This window comes from Pongo abelii, chromosome 11 (genome assembly GCF_028885655.2).
Source record: "Pongo abelii isolate AG06213 chromosome 11, NHGRI_mPonAbe1-v2.0_pri, whole genome shotgun sequence".
Lineage (NCBI taxonomy): Eukaryota > Metazoa > Chordata > Mammalia > Primates > Hominidae > Pongo > Pongo abelii.
In genome coordinates, this window is record NC_071996.2 from 118,485,455 (window position 1) to 118,504,740 (window position 19,286).

The 19,286-nt window shown below is 37.7% G+C and overlaps 1 protein-coding gene across 1 annotated transcript in view; it reads right to left on the reverse strand.

Moving 5' to 3' along the window:
- The window catches only part of ABCA12 (ATP binding cassette subfamily A member 12), a 204,750-nt gene that overhangs the window by 171,322 nt on the left and 14,142 nt on the right, over positions 1-19,286 (reverse strand). The window contains exon 2 of the mRNA XM_024243578.2: positions 6,747-6,840. Within this exon, the coding sequence (XP_024099346.2) occupies positions 6,747-6,840 (94 nt within the window). The remainder of the gene's footprint in view (positions 1-6,746; positions 6,841-19,286) is intronic.

Sequence of the window (19,286 nt, forward strand, 5' to 3'; positions counted from 1 at the left end):
ACATATTTGGAACTCTTTCGTATTTGTGATGGAAATTCCCAGGTGGATGTAGCTGGGAAGGAGTGACGGGGCCTTATATTCATTTTCTTTCCTCCATAAGGGCATTATAGACTTTATTTTGATCTCATAATCAGATTTACCTGGATCTGAAAAGTAAATAGCAAACCAGAACAAACTAACTCCTTGTCCCTTACCCATCTCAGACTCACATTGAGTTTTTTTTACTATCCATCATTGAGTGAATTTTGTAATCCAGTCACCCATATAAATCTTCCAAACTGTATCAGATTCTGACCTGTTGCATTCTGACTGTGTTCCCTGTTAGGAATCATGCTGTACCTTGTGAGTACAGTGGTATGATGTGATTTCTGCTATTAATGTATTATCTATCCAATAAATGAGTCAAGATTGAAGCATCAAACACTCAAAGACCATTATAAGCCAATACTTCAACAAGAGAGATATAAAGGAAAATTGATTGGGGTTTGAGTGATCAGACAAGGCTAAATGGGAGCACCCTGGATGTGAGCTTGGCTTTTAACTGGCATGCGGGGAAGATATAAGGACATGCATCAATGTGGGAGTGAGAATGAGATGTCTGGAGGACATTCAGACACCTCCTCCTTAAGCACAGGCATTCTACTGCAGAACAGAATGAACACAAAGTTGGAAGAATCCTGATTATGCAGGTCTTGAAAGTCAGACAAAGAGAAGGTGAAACCTAATGGGCCCAAATAGTATTCTAGGGAGATTATCTGATGATGAAACATGGAAAGAGTTGGAGTTAGGGCTTCCAGACACACATACACACACACACACACACACACACACACACACACACTTTCACACAGTCACAAATCTATGGAAGCAATCCAAGCATGAGACAATGGGATCTTGAACCAAGGGGTGGCAGGAAGGATGGAAGGGCAGCAGTAACTCTCGGACACATTTCACAAACGGGTTCTGACTTGTATGCCAGCGGTTATGGGAGGTAAAGGAAGGGAGCAGTCATGGATGATTCAGATGTTTCTAACCTGAAAGACTAACTAGTGTTGCTGGTACTCATGAGAATGCAGAAACTGGATTGGGCAATCCACAGCAAAAGACAAATGATGATGAATTCTGAGCTTCTCAGAACAACAACAACAAAAAAAACCTACATAAATTTTTAGCCAATCAAGATAGCAAACGAAATTATTTCCTGTGGGTCCTTCAGTTTTCATCATTGGACCATGGGTGTGCTGGAGAGCAAGGTGCGGTCTGGAATCCTGCACTCATGCCCTTGTCCTCACTCCCCTGAAAACATACCACAGGAAAAGTCAGCAGCAAGAGCAAGGCCAGAACACACCCCACTCCTCTGACTTTCACAACCCTCATCAGTGAGATGCCCCAGAGGCTCTTTCAACATTAAGACTGTACAATAGCTCCTCTTAACAATTTGAGTGCTGGAGTCATAACAACATGCATGGATCCCACAAACCACTTGCTGATCAACAATTTCAATCCTCCTTCTCACATTTTTTTTCCCAGAGCTACCAACGAGTAGAAAAACAACTTGAGTTCATTTTTACAGCAATGCTCAATCTATGATAGTCCTAATAAGTGGTATGAGGAAGAAAAATGAGTTATTGTAACGAACCGGACCTCAGGACCGCCATCGGTGGCACCCATGACCTAGATAAAACCACCTGTCTGCAGGTATCTTGTCCAAAAATCCAGGCTCCAGCACATAATAACCATGTGAACATTGGTAAATTACTTAACACATTATTTGTGTCTCAATTTTCTCATCTTTAAAATAGGGACAATCCTATTACAAGGTCCAAAGAAATGATGTGAGTATTAACTAAGGCATGCAAAGTACTTAGCACAGTGTCTGACACATAGCAAAGTGTTCAATAAATGTTCATCCCTGTTATTACTTGTATGCATCCCTGAAGATAAAGTGTGTGCTTTGGAGGCCGAAAATGTTAGATGTTCTTGCATTTACCAAAGCTGTTGAGTAACATCTGGATGGGTGCTATTTAGTATAACTCTGTGATAATATAAATTTGGATATAATTCAATTCATGGCTGGCTCCTGCCTTCCACCAGCCCTGATTTTCACATGCGAGATGGGCTGAATTTCTTATCCGCAGAGGACCCAGGAGTGTTAGAAAGTGACAGCCTTGAGATAGTTGGGGCTTAATGTAATGTATGGTCATAATTGCACAGTATGATTTCATTTTACTTTTAGAGGTATTTAGGGAACAATAGAAAAACATTGTTTTTCATTAACTTCACAAAAGTGTGACTCCTTGTTTGACATGACTACTTTTTTTGGAGTCTACTTATCTCATTCTGTCAGGGTTTTACTGTACTTGAAAAATAGTTGCACAGTAATTAGGGACTGCTTGCCTGGACATTCCTGGGTATGTGTGTATTAAAGGGAGACAAAATAAGCTTGCTGCACATTACAGCTTGGCTTAGTCTAAGTGTGTCTTGTAGAGATTTGTGCTGTTTTGTTGGCCCTTGATCCTAAGCAGGGTTTTTTGGCTTTAACATTTGCCTCTTGACAAGCTGCTGCATGTGGAGATTATAAGAGATTGAAACTACTTCAAACTTGGCACCTCAGCTCATTTCTTCCCTGTTTGAATGAGAAGAATTAGGGCCTGCCTGCCAGGCTTTAAAGGTTTTCTTTACCTGGGATTTATCATTTGCAGAGGCTAGTTACCTAAGCCGTTTGTTGCAACACAAAAGGGAGTGAGTGAAGTCAGGTGATGTCAGGAATATGTATGTTACCTGGACCAGCACCAGTGGTGTCAGGGATTGCAGCTGGTTCCTGCTCATCAAAAATGCAGACTTCTCCAGATGCCCAACAATCAAAAAGACTATGAAGGGAATCCTTTACGTCACTAATTATATTTGTTCTAAATGAGTTATCAAGTCATCAAGTCCTACAGACCTGCCTGACTCTTCTGGGAGTAGAATGTACCCACAGTATTGCAGAACAGAAGTTGTTGTGGGATCCATGCATGTTGTTATGACTCCAGTGCCTGAATTGTTAAGAGGAGCTATTGTACAGTCTTAATGTTGAAAGAGCCTGTGGGGCATCTCACTGATGAGGGTTGTGAAAGTCAGAGGAGTGAGGTTCTGGCCTTGCTCTTGCTGCTGACTTTTCCCGTGGTATGTGAGGGCAAGGGCATGAGTGCAGGATTCCAGACTGCACCCTGTTCTCCAGCACACCCATGATCTAATGATGAAGACTGAGGGACCCACCATGGCTGAGTTTCATTTAGAGGTGGATTCTAGAGTTTCGTCTTCACTTCTCTATTGCCCAACTAGCACTGTAGCCCACAAATGATTTTAACTCTATTAAAGAGGACCTAATTTCTATGATACTTCAGCTACAATGCTTCATGAAGAATTAGTTGGACACAGGTAGCACTGAATACTAATAGTTGGGATAACTCTAATACATACATTGGAATGCAACTACTCCCCATATTTCTTGATTTCATAATTGAGACAAAGCAGGGGTGCTTCCAATCCTAGTTTCTAATTTTAGTTCACTTTTACAAAATGTAAATGATGCAATGTGAACAATTAGTACTGACTACTAGATGTAAGAAATGTGAGTTCATGAGCTTAAAACCAGATTCTGGAGCCAGACTGCTTGGTTTCAAATCCTGACACCACCACGTATTAACGGTACCATCTTGGTCAAGATACTTAAGTTCTCTGTGCATTAGTTTTCTCAACTGTGAGATGAATAATACAGTAACCACCTTACTAAGTGTCTGGTACACAGTATGAGAGCAAGAAATATTTTTATTATGATGAATTATTGGCCAATTCTAATCTTTCAGCATACAAGACATATATGAGAAACAAAGAAAAACAAGAGCAATTTTAAAAACAGGATAAAAGCATCTAAATCCAAACTGTCATCTCAAAGTTATTCTTTCTACGACAAAAGAGGGGGAAAAGGCCAGGCGCGGTGACTCACACCTGTAATCTCAGCACTTTGAGAGGCCGAGGCGGTGGATCACGAGGTCAGGAGTTCCAGACCAATCTGGCCAAGATGGTGAAACCCCGTCTCTGCTAAAAATACAACAATTAGCCGGGCATGGTGGCGGGTTGCCTGTAATCCCAGCTACTCAGGAGGCTGAGGCAGAGAATTGCTTGAACCCGGGAGGCAGAGGTGGCAGCGAGCCGAGATCGCACCACTGCCTGGGTGACAGAGCGAGACTCTGCCTCAAAAAAAAAAAAAAGGGGGGGGGGGAAGAAAAAGTAACTGCTTCTCTACCAGTCTTACATTCTCCAAATTACGCCATACCACCTCTGATTACAAAATTACAGTTTATATTCTATTGATTATAGAATGTATTGAAACTTTGGGCATAATTTTCATTTGGCTCTTATTTACCCAAATAGGAGTTTCAGACTTAGAAAAAATTTGTATGTAAAAGGGTAAGATGCGGTAAATCTCATAGACAAAGAAGCAGTTTTCACCGCCTTTCTTTCCTACCCCACATGATTGAATTTTGGCAAACTGTAATCTCCCTGTGTTGCAGTTTTCTCATTTGTAAAGTGAGAGGGTCACTTCTAGTTGTAATAACAAACCAAAAAACTATTTTTTAGACTGAGTCTGATAAGGTCTAAGAGACTAACAAACATACTTTCAGTGTTTGAATCATCCTATAATTTTGTATTGTCCTACCCATAAACAGAAAGATAATCACTTCCTTGGCTAGTTATTATTAGAGTATGATAATAGACCCACAGTAAAAAGTTATTCATCTCCTCCCAGATACAATGTTTTTTCAAAGCCGTTTAGATTAGGCCTAAGAGGCACATGTCACATTATTTCTCTAGTATTTTTTTTTCTTCCTAATTTAGTAGAATTATAAGAGCTTTCCACAGTTTTCTCCATGAATCTCTAATGCTATCAGGTAACACCAATTAATTTAAGACTGCTCATTCAAAGACCTATTTCTCTCTTGGAAGTTTTACAAGAGGAACTTTATGTAACTGAAAAGTCCTTAAAAACAAGAAATTGGTGAAAATAGGTGTTGTAAGGAGCTATTAAAATCCTCCCATCACTATTGTTAAAAAATTGATAACATATTAAACCAGAATATTTAAGAGTATTTGTCCTACTTATATGGTATTCCTGAAGCCCATGTTACTTAAGATATGTACAAATATATAAATGGATTATTTCTGAGACCCATGCTACTTAAGATATGAACAAACATATAAACTCCAACAGTATACGGTGGAGTCAATCTGTTATAAATAACTAATATACACATAATATGAAGAGAGCAAAATTATGCTGTTTTTATGAACAATCAAATAAAATCTCATCAATAACTCCAATGACCTGAGAAAAAATCCTTTAGAAATAAGGTACTATTGGCTGGACACGGTGGCTCACGCCTGTAATCCCAGCACTTTGGGAGGCCAAGGCAGGTGGATGACAAGGTCAGGAGATCAAGACCATCCTGGCTAACACGGTGAAACCCCGTCTCTACTAAAAATACAAAAAAAAATTAGCCAGGCGTGGTGGCGGGCACCTGTAGTCCCAGCTACTCAGGAGGCTGAGGCAGGAGAATGGTGTGAACCTGGGAGGCGGAGCTTGCTTGCAGTGAGCCGAAATCACGCCACTGCACTCCAGCCTTGGCAACAGAGTGAGACTACGTCTGAACAAAACAAAACAAAAAAGAAATAAGGTACTATTTAAATGTAAGAAATTATTTATTCTAGCGCCAACAGTTTAAATGCTTTCCACTAACTGAGTTGACATTTTCTTTTGAATTAGCCTACTGAGCACGATTCACGTAAATTCTGCTATAGTTCTCATCTGATTTCTTAGAACTGGGTGATTCAAAAACACTAATTAGTTTTAAAAGTCACTAGCTTTTTGCTCTCTTTACAAAATAATTCAGCATTGTCTTCTTTTACACAGCAAATTACCATAATTTATGTGAAATACAATCTAATTTATAGAAATTTGATTTACAAGAAGCTTTTTAGGAGATGGCTGCTTTGTGAAGCAAGAAGCATCTGGTTTGACTTTTCCTCCTCTTTTAAGAAAACTGGCTTCACAGGGAAAAAATAAAAACGAAAACAGCATTCATCAAGCCACTGGGGTTAAAACCCTCATCCTCCTCAGTTCTGAGGACTTTTCTTAGTCCTTTCTACTTTTTCATTCTGGATCCAAAAGAAAATAACGGAGTGTTGGGCATTCTGCCCATTTTACAATTTGACAATTACTAAACGTAACTGAAAGAGCGCTAATTAGAGAACAATCTTCTCTTGAACTAAATGTGTTGACACGCTTACACCACTCAAATATCAGCCCTAAAGAGAGAGAAGAGATTTGTATACTATTCTGGATTTTCATTTGTTCAGTTGATCAAATACAAGACTATGGTTTCCCTTACAAAAGTAAAGAATGATATAGCATGAGATTGCTGCTTGTTTTGCTGTGAATAATAAATGGGTCAAAATTTTATAAAGGCTAAAATATTTTCTGGCTTCTACAAGCTTCATATTTTTCTAGATAAATATTACAAACTCAACTTTCTGACTAACTTGAAAATCTAGGGTAAAAAACACACAAATTGTTCATATTAATCCTTCCAAGTGAAAACACCATACCAAAAAATTTTTTTGAAATGAAACACTAAAGTGGTACCAAAATAAATTTTTAACTAGAATCCAAAAATTAGGGAAATAAACAAATGTCATTTACTTACAAGTTGGTTTTGCAGTTGGAGGAAATTTGGTCCGAGTAATAGCCAAAATTATGAAAATAATGACTGGCCATAAGATCAAGACAAGTGTCCAAAGCTGCAAAATAATGGTAGAAAAAATTGTTAGTTTTATTGTTGAACCAAAGATTTTTAAAACCTGACTACAAAAAGTGTGTCATACTATCATATTTCAACATGAATATTTGACCAACTGTCGATATTATTAATAAAAAGTGAATGAGAGATTTTTTTAATATGTAAAGGACCTGTAAGTGCACAGAAGAATGATTTTTCCAGGCTTAAAACCATGAAATAACCTTCTGAAGACTTATTTTGGGTCACCTCTCATGACTGCCCCAATCATGATTATATTAAAATTAACCCTGATTGGTTACTTCATTCTTTAAAAATCCTTTAGAGTTTCCCACTTCCCTGTTGGATAAGACACAATGTTCTAAATAGGCCATACAAAACCCAAAATAATTTCAACCTATGCCTGTTTTAGCCCTTTCAATGTCAGCATTCTATGCTCAGTCATAAAGACTGGTGTGTGAAGCGGGTCATGACCCATAAATATTGTTGAATAAATGAACCTAAGAATGAACCAAAAAAGAAGTAATTGAGTCAATGACTGAAGAAGTAAAAACGAACTTCAAGTCTCATGCAGTCCCACATACTACTTAAGGTCTTGTGTGTCTGCTTCTATCATAGAACTTACACTGTTATAGTCAACGATCTTTTTTTTTTTTTTGCCCAGTTCCCAAATAAACTGGACGTTCATTTACGGTAGGGGCAGTGTCTTATTGATACCTAAATTTCCACCACTCGATGAAAAATAGATGCTCAAAAACACATACTGCATTGAAATTTCTTTTTCTTTTTTTTTTTTGAGACAGAGTCTTGCTCTGTCACCCAGGCTGGATCGCAGTGGCGCGATCTTGGCTTGCTGCAACCTCTGCCTCCCAGGTTCAAACAATCCTCTGCCTCAGTCTCCCAAGTAGCTAGGATTACAGGCACCCGCCACCATGCCTGGCTAATTTTTGTATTTTTACTAGAGATGAGGTTTCACCATCTTGGCTAGGCTGGTCTTGAACTCCTGACTTTGCGATCCACCTGCCTCAGCCTCCCAAAGTGCTGGGATTACAGGCATGTGAGCCACCGTGCCCGGCCTGAAATTTCCATTAGAGAATTTCACTTTAAGTACTTTAGGAGCTGCTTTTCCTCCCCATGTAGAAGTGATTCAGTTTGAAAAACACTAACTGCTTAGTATTTTATAGACCTATATAATTGGCTCCAGAACCATGAAAAACATATTCACAAGAACATTAACTGTGATATGCAAATAGTTATGGTGCTAAAACCAAATCACAGGGACAAATTTTGCCTATACTTAATAAAGTGAAACTTGGAACTGTATAGTTTTGTGGTCAGACTTATCTTTTCTCTCCCACTTTTCAGAGACAATTCGCTTCAGCCAAATCTCAAACTATCTACCTGGAGCTCTTCAATTCACCAAAGCAATCCAAACCCCATGAATTACTGATCCTTAAATAACTCGTAATCTAATTTGCTACTAAAATCTCCATTTTGTGTCCAAGAGTGCTGCTCTCCTCTCTGGTAGGCCTGTCACCAACTTCTTAGACTTTGGGTATAACGGTTAAGTTTTCAAAAATGGAAGTTCACTATAGATCCAAGGAATCCTGAGGCACTTGATTTGAACATAGCTTGAAAAGCACCCACACAGACTGAACAACTTAATCTAAAACAGCACTTCTCAAACACTAGTGTCGACTTCCAGATCAATCTGGGATCTTGTAAACATACAGATTATGGTTCAGTAGATCTGAGGTGGGGGCTGAGATTCTGCATTTCTAAGAAGCTCCCAGGTAAGTGATGCTGATTCAGCTGGTCCATGGACTGTACTTTGAGGAGAATGGATCTAGATGTATGCCACCCTACCTATCTAACAGGAATGTTTACAAAGTCCTGGAATATTTTTCTTGGAAAATTTCTTTGGGATCACCTAATGAATAGAATTCAGGGCATTTGTAAATTTGAATGGGAGAAAAAGAGATGATATTTTTATTTTCTCTAGTTTGTTATTAACATTTAGTATTTCCGTTAATGATGAATGTAGGCAATGAACCATAGTGTTATTAGGAGTACCTGTGACTTTGTCACTAATAGAAATTATGGATATTTAAAAATCACATTAGAGTTGTTGCAGATATCTTAAAGTGCTACTTATACTCATTACTACTTAAAATTAGTTATGAATTCACCACTAGACCTTTTATTTAATACTATAATAAAGAGACACACATATCACCACATCATAAATTTGCTTTTTTTTCTTTGAGATGGAGTCTTGCTCTGTCACCAGGCTGGAGTGCAGTGGTGCAATCTCGGCTCACTGCAACCTCCGCCTCCTAGGTTCAAGCAATTCTCCTGCCTCAGCCTCCAGAGTAGCTGGGACTACAGGCACATGCCACCATGCCCAGCTAAGTTTTGTATTTTTAGTAGAGACAGGGTTTCACCATGTAGGCCAGGATGGTGTTGATCTCTTGACCTCGTGATCTGCCCGCCTTGGCCTCCCAAAGTGCTGGGATTACAGGCGTTAGTCACCGCACCCGGCCAAATTTGCTTTTTTAATACTTTGATAACTGAATTTCAATATAATTGGTTTTATTTATAATCCTTTTTATTTTATTTTACATGATGAATTTTAAAACATTATTCTTAAAGGAGCTGTAGGTTTGACCAAACTGCCAAAGCCATCCTAAGGTCTTGTGATCTGATCTAACTCTTTTTTGTATTCTCTGGGTGCAGAAAGTTAGCATAACTTGTCCAAAGTCATATATCCAATTGTGAAGCAGAGCAGGAGACAAGGATCTGAATCCCAAGATACATAGGAGGCCAGGATTTTTTTTTTTTATAATTATCGTGCTGTTCTTAGCAGCAAATAAGAAAGCATTACAGAAAGTGTATTGCAAAAATATGAGTACTACAGAAATGTAAGATGTGTTATTATTCTAGCCTCATCTCTGATTTATTTCAAAATTGGAGCTTGTTCTTTAAAGATCCTGGATACAAGGTATCATCTTTATTTTATGTTTCTCATTTGAAATGTAGACTAGAAAGAATTAAGGTTAAAAAATTAATGTTTGTGGATTTATCAGTTTTGTATTTGAGGTCATAGTTATGAAAGTATTCATCTGAGTAGACTTAATGCCCCATAGCTACTTTTAGGAACATCTATTCATTTTCTATGGCAACTTCATGAGAATTCAGTGACGGAGATCAACTATAACAACATATCCACATTCAGATAAGGGGCATATATTGTATGGTATGTATGGTTGTCTTTTGCTTGATCTAATTTGCTGATTTCATGAGGATGTTTTGGTGAGTTTTAAAATTAATTTTAAACATATTTTGAATGCAGACAAAAATGCAATCTATACCAGAGACGTTTAAGGCATTTTAGACTCTGTTGAAGGCAAAAACCACAGCCAGACTATAAACGAACCTATTATTACAAGGTTTCCCTGGGATTTCAGGTCAGAGAGAGATTTAGAGAACATTTCTGCATACTGCATTTTAGGGGGATAATAAATACAAAGCCCTCTACACCATGGTCTCACGAATGTTAAGGTTGACAGGTTAATCACAAAAGCAAGAAATAAATAAAATTTAAATTTTCATAGCAGCAGTGTTGTTCACACCATTCTAAATATGTTCATAGGCAACCTAGAAGCAAATGCAGTGTCAAGGATTCAAACTCTAAACCAATGAGCCATGACTTTTTTCTGTTTGTTTGGAGAAAGGGATAATATATTAATTTTACACATATAGACACAGGAGCTACTGGAGATGTTTGAGGAAAGCAGTGTTTAAAGGTTTAGTGTTTTTGCTTAGAATGTAATTATTTCACACTATCTCTACATCTCCTTGGCATTCCACCCCCCTATACTCTTGGCATCAAAGGGTATGTGCACACTAAATAGTTTATGATTCCTTAGTGGGCCAGGGCATTTGTGTCCTTTTATTTCTCCAGGATTTATTTTCTACTGAGATGTACCATTCTGTTCTCTTTTTCTTCTTCTTTTCCTGAAAAATTCAATCCAAAAGTCCGTAGGTAGGTCCCAGCAAGGTAAGTGTACATGCTAGTACTTGAGGAGCCACAGCAACCCATTGAGGGAAGTGGGGCCTTAGAAGGCTGAAGAGACATAGGCACTGAGGCAGTGAGATGTGGGGTGTCAGAGACCAAGTGGGGTGAAGAAGGTGTCAGTGCAGGGAGACAGGACAGGCAGTGGCAGGCGACTGATTTCATAAGAGCAGGTTGATGATAAAAGTAGATATATCCTCCATTAGGGGAGTCAGGCTTCTCACTATCTTCAGGGTAATTATAACAATTGGAAAAGAAGGAAACTAGAATGATCTTGGTAGTGTTAGGTTAGACTGAGCAAAACGGGCATAAACTCCTAATTCCCAAATGTATAAAGAGGCATAAAATGCAGGTAAAAATGCGTGTGTGTATTATTTATTTTTTACTTTCTGGTTCCACAGTTTGTTTCTGCCTCATTGTGTACCTTCTTTGCTCAATTCCTGAAAACACCTATTTTTCCAAAAAAATGCTAGCTTCTTTTAGTAGACAACTGAGTGCTAGGTGTGATCATTGCTAGTGGGGTCTCAATATTTTCAGTACTCGACATAGCTAAAGATGATATATAGAAAATAAAGAAAGAGACAGATGATACAAAAGGATAGATAGTTATATAGCTTGCTTGATTGATTGATATAGATAGGTAGGTAGATAGATTGATAGAAGGGTGATGGATTTACCACAAAGGGATTGGCAATGAATGATGAAGACACATCCAAGAATACAGATACCAGCCTGTGGCTGTATTTAAACATTAAAATATATTTGAAAATAAAATATATTTAATTAAACTAGGAATCCATGAATCTACGCTGATGGAAACAAACACATAGGTAAACATAAATAAATTGAAAGCTTAATGAGGAATGGAGTATGTACCTACAAAATATTTCTCTATAAAATGGGACAAAATGTCATCACGCACAACCTAATGTGATGAAATGGAAAAAAGAGCTTAATTTCTGTGACATTCTTGCCAAAGATGAATAATAACCTGACTCAAAAAATAAAGAAACAACCGATACTTTACAAGACAATTGGTCATGAAGGTTCAAAAGTGTCAGGGTCATGAAAGTCAAGGAAAAATTGAGAAACTGTTACACATTAAAGGAGACAAGAGCCATGAAAACTAGATGCAACACGTAATTCTAAACTGGATCCTTTTGCTATATAAAGGCCACAGTTCCAACAACTGGTGAACCTTGAGTCTAAGGATTTGATGGTGGTATTGAGCTATGTTTACTTGTAGAAAATGTACATTAAAGTATCTGGGGGTAATGGAGCACCAATTTCAAATTGTTCTACAAAAAAAGTTATTTGCATTGTTCTTGCAACTTTTGTTTAAATTTGTTTCAAAATAAAAAGCTTAGAATTATTTAAAAGATTTCTGCATTCCTTTTTGAAAATCTAGACTAATTTTTAAAAGAATGCAAGAGATGAAGAAAGAGAAAAAGAGATAAAGACAAGCTTCACATCTAGAAACTCTATCCTGTTGCATGCAAGTATTGAGGTTTGGAGAATTAATGATAATGCCAGGGCACATTTCAGTGACCTTGTAGTCACTAAGTCATCAACTCAAAATTACAAGTTTAAATCTTAAGCAATTCCTTGAATTAATCAAATGTAAATTCACTGCAAAATTTTCATTTAAAGCTAATCTGCAGTATCTAGTAATATTTTCCTCTGCACCTGCTAAGAATTATTATTTCAAGTATTTACAAATTTCAAAAACCTGATATTCTAAAAAATTTGGGCAAAGCATATAATCTCAACTTTAGGTCATCACTACTTTATTACATTGTCAAAACCCTTTATTCTAATTAATGCTAGTCTATCTGATTCTATTTTTGTCTACCATTGTTATTTTCTTACCATTTTCACTAAACGGTAAAGAAAATAAGATACAGGTGAATTTTAAGTAAACAAGTCTAACTATATATTTTGAAATTATATGAAACTAAACTACTGTTTGGAGACTCTGTGAATTTAATTACTACATCTTATTATCCTAGAGCAGAGGTAACAGACTGGTGGTAGAAAGATCACATCAGATTCATGGAGGTGTTTTGTTTCTTGCACACGGTTTTGTTATTGTTTTCAATGAAACGTAAACGCCTTTAAGTAGGGAAAGTACTCTCTAGTTCATCATAGATGTCGCCATTCCCCACTTTTTAATGAAGTGTATGGTGTACTTTACCTATCACATTACATATTTTGCCCCTACAGACATTTGAGTTTGTGCCTTCATACTACAGTAGCCTGAGGCTGGTTATGTCAAAAATAAATGATACCCAACAGGGCATGGTGGCTAATGCCTGTAATCCCAGCACTTTGGGAGGCCGAGGTGGGCAGATTGCTTGAGGTCAGGAGTTTGAGACCAGCCTGGCCAACATGGTGAAAACCTGTCTCTACTAAAAATACAAAAATTAGCCGAGCATGGTGGCACGCGCTTGTAGTCTCAGCTACTGAGGAGACTGAGGCAGAAGAATCATTTGAACCCAAGAGGTGGAGGTTGCAGTGAGCCGAGATCTCACCACTGCACGCCAGCCTGGGTGACAGAGTGAGACTCCATCTCAAAAAAAAATTAATTAATAAAAAAAGAATGATATGATACTGAATATCAATACAATTCCTATATTTCAATAGGATTTCTTTTGCCTCACTCCAAAAACAAAAACAAAAGGCTAAGATGAAGAGTTTTCATTCCCCTTCATAGCGCCATAGTTTTGGAGAGTTTTAAGGAAATTTAGAGTATAAATATAAATATATATAAAACAGTAATCATTTATTTAAGATTTATACATAAATACAAAAAAAAATTGTTGAGCACCTACTATGTACCAGACACTGGGGATACAGCAATGTAAGTTTTCAGTCTTTTGAGAAAGGGAAACAAAAAAATAATTACAACTAATTTGCATTTCTCTATGATTAGTGAGGATGAGCATTCTTATATGTTTGTTGGCCACTTGTATGTCATCTTTTGAGAAGTGTCTGTTCATGTCTTTTGCCCGTTTTTTTAATGGGATTATTTGTTTTTTGCTTGTTGATCTAAGTTTCTTATAGATTCTGGATATTAGACCTCTGTTGCATGCATAGTTTGAGAATATTTTCCCCCATTCTTTAGGTTATCTGTTTCCTCTATTGATAATTATTATTTTATTTTTGAGACCGATTCTCGCTCTGTTGCCCAGGGTAGAGTGGCACAATCTTGGCTCACTGCAGCCTCCACCTTCCAGGTTCAAGCAAGTCCCCTGCCTCAGCCTCCCAAGTAGCTGGGATTACAGGCATGTGCCACCACGCCTGGCTAAGTTTTGCATTTTTAGTAGAGACAGGGTTTCACCATGTTGACCAGGCTGGTCTTGAACTCTTGATCTCAGGTGATCTGCCAGCCTTGACCTCCCAAAGTGCTGGGATTACAGGCATGAGCCACTACTCCCGGCTGATGATTTCTTTTGCTGGGCAGAAGCTCTTTAACTTAATTAGGTCCCATTTATCAATTTTTAGTTTTGTTACAATTGCTTTTGAGGACTTAGCCAAAAATGATTTGCCAAGGCCAATGATGAGAAGGATATTTCCTAGATTTTCTTTTAGGATTTTTAGAGTTTGAGGTCTTACAGTTAAGTCTCTAATCCATCTTGAGTTAATTTTTATATATGGGGAAAGGTACGGGTCCAGTTTTATTCTTCTGCATATGGCTGGTCAGTTATCCCAGCACCTCTTATTGAATAGGGAGTCCTTTCCCCCATTGCTTGGTTTTGTGAGCCTTGTCAAAGATCAGTTGGTTGTGAGTATGTTGCTTTATTTCTCAGTTTCCAATTCTGTTCCATTGTTATATGCACCTGTTTTTGGACCAGTGCCATGCTGTTTTGGCCTCACATGAGGCAGAATGGCCATCATTGAAAGTAAAAAAAAAAAAAAAAAAAAATCAAAGCAAAACAAAAAAAAACAGATGCTGGCAAGGCTTCAAAGAATAGAGAACACTTATCTACTATTAATGGGAGTATAAGTTAGTTCAACCACTGTGGAAAGCAGTTTTGGGATTTCTCAAAAGAACTTAAAACAAAGCTACCATTTAACCCTGCAATCCCTTTACTGGGCATATAACCAGAGGAAAAAAGATCGTTATACCAAAAAGATACATACACTCACCATGCTACTCACAATAGCAAAGACGTGAAATCAACCTATGTGTCCATCAATGGTGAATTGGATAAAGAAAATGTGGTACATATACACCATGGAATATTACATAGCCATGAAAAAGAATGAAATCATGTAATCATGTCCTTTGCAACAACATGGATGGAGCTAGAAGCCATAATCCTTAGCAAGTTAATGTAAGAACAGAAAACTAAATACTCTGTGTTCTCACTTATAAGTGAGAGTTAAACATTGAGCACTTATGGACATACACATGGGAACAACAGACTCTGCAGAGTACTAGAGGGAAGAGGGAGGGATGGAGACATGGGCTGAAAAACTACCTATTTGGTACTATGCTCACCACTTGGATGCAATATACTCATCTAACAATCCTGCACATCTACTCCCCATATCTAAAATAAAAATTGAAAAAAATAATTACAGCTAGTTGGAATGGATAATATGACATAGGAAGTAAAGAATGCAAGAGAAAGATAAATCAAAGAAAGCTGAGTCTAAAACATGAAGGATGAAAAAGGGTCAAACAGAAGAAATAAATATGTTTTGGATGGAGCGTAAGAAAGAAGTGGGAGCCTTTCGAGCAGAAGCAGCATATGTGTGAAGATCCACAGATGGGGAAGAGAGGGGGATATTCCAGGAACAGAAATAAGTCCAGAATGACTGGTACGTTGAGACTTAGGGAAAATATATCTGCCATATGGTTATCTATTTGAATGCTTCTAGTGACCAGAAGTTTACTATGAAACTCTTCATCATTGGACAACTCATATTGTCTGATATTTTTGCTTATATTAAGGTGAAATCTTTCTTCTCATAACTACTGCCTATTTGTCTAAGTTTGGCCTCTTCTTCCACATGAGAATTCTATGAATATTTGAAGAGAGACAAAATCCCTTCTTCCCCTGGGCAACTTTAACAATTCTGTTAAGTACTGTTAAAAAATATGTTCCCCAGGATGAATTCTTGTTGTCAGGTGGTCTTCTTATAATTAATGTCAGCATTCAATACAATACTCCAAATGATAATAGCTAATATATATTGGCTGCTTAGATTGTGCAACATGCTCTGCTAAACACAACATGCGTTATCACTTTTAACATAATAACCTCCTTTTCTCTTGCAGATGGGAAGACAGGATCTTAAAGTGACTAAATAAGCTTTTCTTCCAGAAGCCAGTAAGCAGTAGAGCTGGTGTTTGAACCCAGGGAGTCTGGCTACACTAGCAGAGTTAATCACTAAATTATAGAGCTAACCCACTACAAAATAGATTACTGGCTGTCTTTCATTTGAATACTATACTTTTATTAATTGATTCTATGAGAGCATTGAAAGTCATTTAAAGGACTTTCTGTAACCTAGAACTTTTTATTGCAAACTTGAAAATAAAAATTGCTCAAACTTCCATATATAAAGTACACTATCTCTTCTTTTTTCCTTTTTTATTTATTTCTTTTAGCATTGTCCTATAAGACAAGAATGACTGTTATTTGATGGTAACAAGAGGATTCCAAGGTTTACATTGCAGAGTAAGAGCTTGGTACCTAAGACCCAGAATAAACCTTAGTTCCCATGAGGAAACTTACTTTCCCAGTGAGGAAATAAAAATGGCTAGGAGTTCTCAATTAATTAGTTTTTCTGGTTGATATGATTTGGCTGTGTCCCCACCCAAATCTCATGCTGAATTGTAGATCCCATAATCCCCATGTGTTGTGGGAGGAAGCCAGCAAGAGGTAATTGAATCATGGGGGCGGGTCTTTCCTGTGCTGTTCTCATGATAGTGAACAAGCCACATGAGATCTGATGGTTTTATAAATGGGAGTTCCCCTGCACAAGCTCTTGCCTGCTGCCATGTAAGATGTATCTTTGCTCCTTCTTTGCCTTCCACCATGAATGTGAGGCTTCCTCAGCCATGTGAAACTGTGAGTCCATTAAACCTCTTTTGCTTTATAAATTACCCAGTTTCAGGTATGTCTTTATAAGCAGCATGAGAACAGACTAATACACTGGTGTACCTCACTGCCATCTAAAGAAATGACTCCTCTAAAAACTGGAATCAAGAAAGTTTGGTGAAATCCATACTTATAGATTTGAACTTTAAAGATTGGTAAATTTTTTATGGTGTTTACAGAAGCAATGGATTTTTATCAGACATTAAGTCAATTAACTCCTCTATTGCTCCCATTTCTGAAGCCTCTTCACTTCAGTTACTTTTTAATGGTTGACTACATTCATAAAATTTGCATGTCTACTATGTGGCAGGCACCATAATCAACAGGTAGAACTAAAATTTTTGAGCAATTAAAAGGGATTAAGGGAGTAAATGATACCAATTCAGGAGAGATAAAAGGAACTGGGACATTGATCGCATAGTTGAGTAAGTTGTGCAGGACCTAGTTTATTTCAATCTGATTTAGGATTATTTTGAAATTAGGGTTTAATCCTAAATTGTTTTATTCTAAAAAATATTTTAATGCATAGACAAACTTGTTCTTAAATTCTGAAGCAAAGTTTTCCTCTTTCTCTAGTCACTGTGAAAGGTGGTATATATGAGCAAGGTGGGGATTGCAGGAGGGTATGTCAAGCTTGATCCAAAATGTAAGCCTTTAGCAAGTTGTGACAATGTCTGAGGGGAAAAGCTAGTTCTATCATCAACTGAGCTACAGTGTGATCCAGTAGCGAAACAGTTACCACAGAAAATAAACAACTAAAGTTAATTTCCCTTCTTTAGGTCAGAAGGCTGGAATTAGATCCCACCTCTGTTGAAATTTGAAGTCACTCCTTGATATGCCTATTTAGGACCCATCTTCTTTTTTAAAAATTTGAGATTTGGGGGTACATGTGCTTGTTGGTTATATGGGTATTACATGCGTAATGGTGAGGACTAGGCTTCTAGTGTGCCCATCACCAAAATATTGTACATTGTATCCAGTAGGTAATTTCTCACCCATTATCCCTTCCCTACTGTGGCATTCCCAGAGTATTTTTTCTGTCTTTGTGCCCGTGTATACCATTTGTTTAGTTTCCACTTATAAATGAGAACATACAATATGTGATTTTCTGCTTCTATGTTAGTTCACTTAGGATAATGGCCTCCAGCTCCATCCATGTTGCTGCAAAGGACATGATTTCATTCTTTTTTATGGCTGTGTAGTATTCCATGGTGCTTATATACCATATTTTCTTTTTTTTCTTTTTGTCTCTTTTTTAAGATGGAGTTTTGCTCTGCTGCTCAGGCTGGAGTACAGTGGTGCAATCTCAGCTCACTGTAACCTCCACCTCCTAGATCCAGTGATTCACTGCCTCAGCCTCCCAAGTAGCTGGGATTATAGGTGTCCGCCCCCACACCTGGCTAACTTTGTATTTTTAGTAGATAAGGGGTTTCACCATGTTGGCCAGGCTGGTCTCAAACTCCTGATCTCAGGTGATCTGCCTGCCTCAGCCTCCCAAAGTGCTGGAATTACAGGTGTGAGCCACTGCACCTGGCCTGCCACATTTTCTTTTTCCAATCAACTGTTGGCGGACACTTAGGTTGTTTCCATGACTTTGCTATTGTAAACAGTGTTGCAATAAACATACCAGTGCATGTGTCCTTTGGGTAGATACACAGTAGTGAGATTGCTGATTCAAATGGTAGTTTTATTTTCAATTTCTTGAGGTATTTCCATACTGTTTTGCATAGTCTGAACTAATTTACTTTCTTATCAACAGAGTATGAATGTTTTCTCTGCATCCATGCCAACATCTGTTATTTTTTGGTTTTTTTGTTTTTTCCTTTTTTTAATCTTTATTTTAATTTTTTTATAAGTTATTGGGGTACAGGTATTATTTGGTTACATGAGTAAGTTCTTTGGTGGTGATTTGTGAGATTTTGGTGCACCCAGCACCCAAGCAGTATACAATGCACCACATTTGTACTCTTCTATCCCTCGCCCCCCTCTCACTCTTCCCCCAAGCCTCAAAAGTCCATTGCATCATTCTTACGCCTTTGTGTGCTCATAACTTAGCTCCCACATATTAGTGAGAACATACAATGTTTGGTTTTCCATTCCTGAGTTACTTCACTTAGAATAATAGTCTCCAATCTTATCCAGGTCACTGCAAATGCTGTTAATTCATTCCTTTTTATGGCTGCGTAGTATTCCTTCAACATATATATACCACAGTTTCTTTATCCACTTGTCGATTGATGGGCATTTGGGTTGGTTCCACAA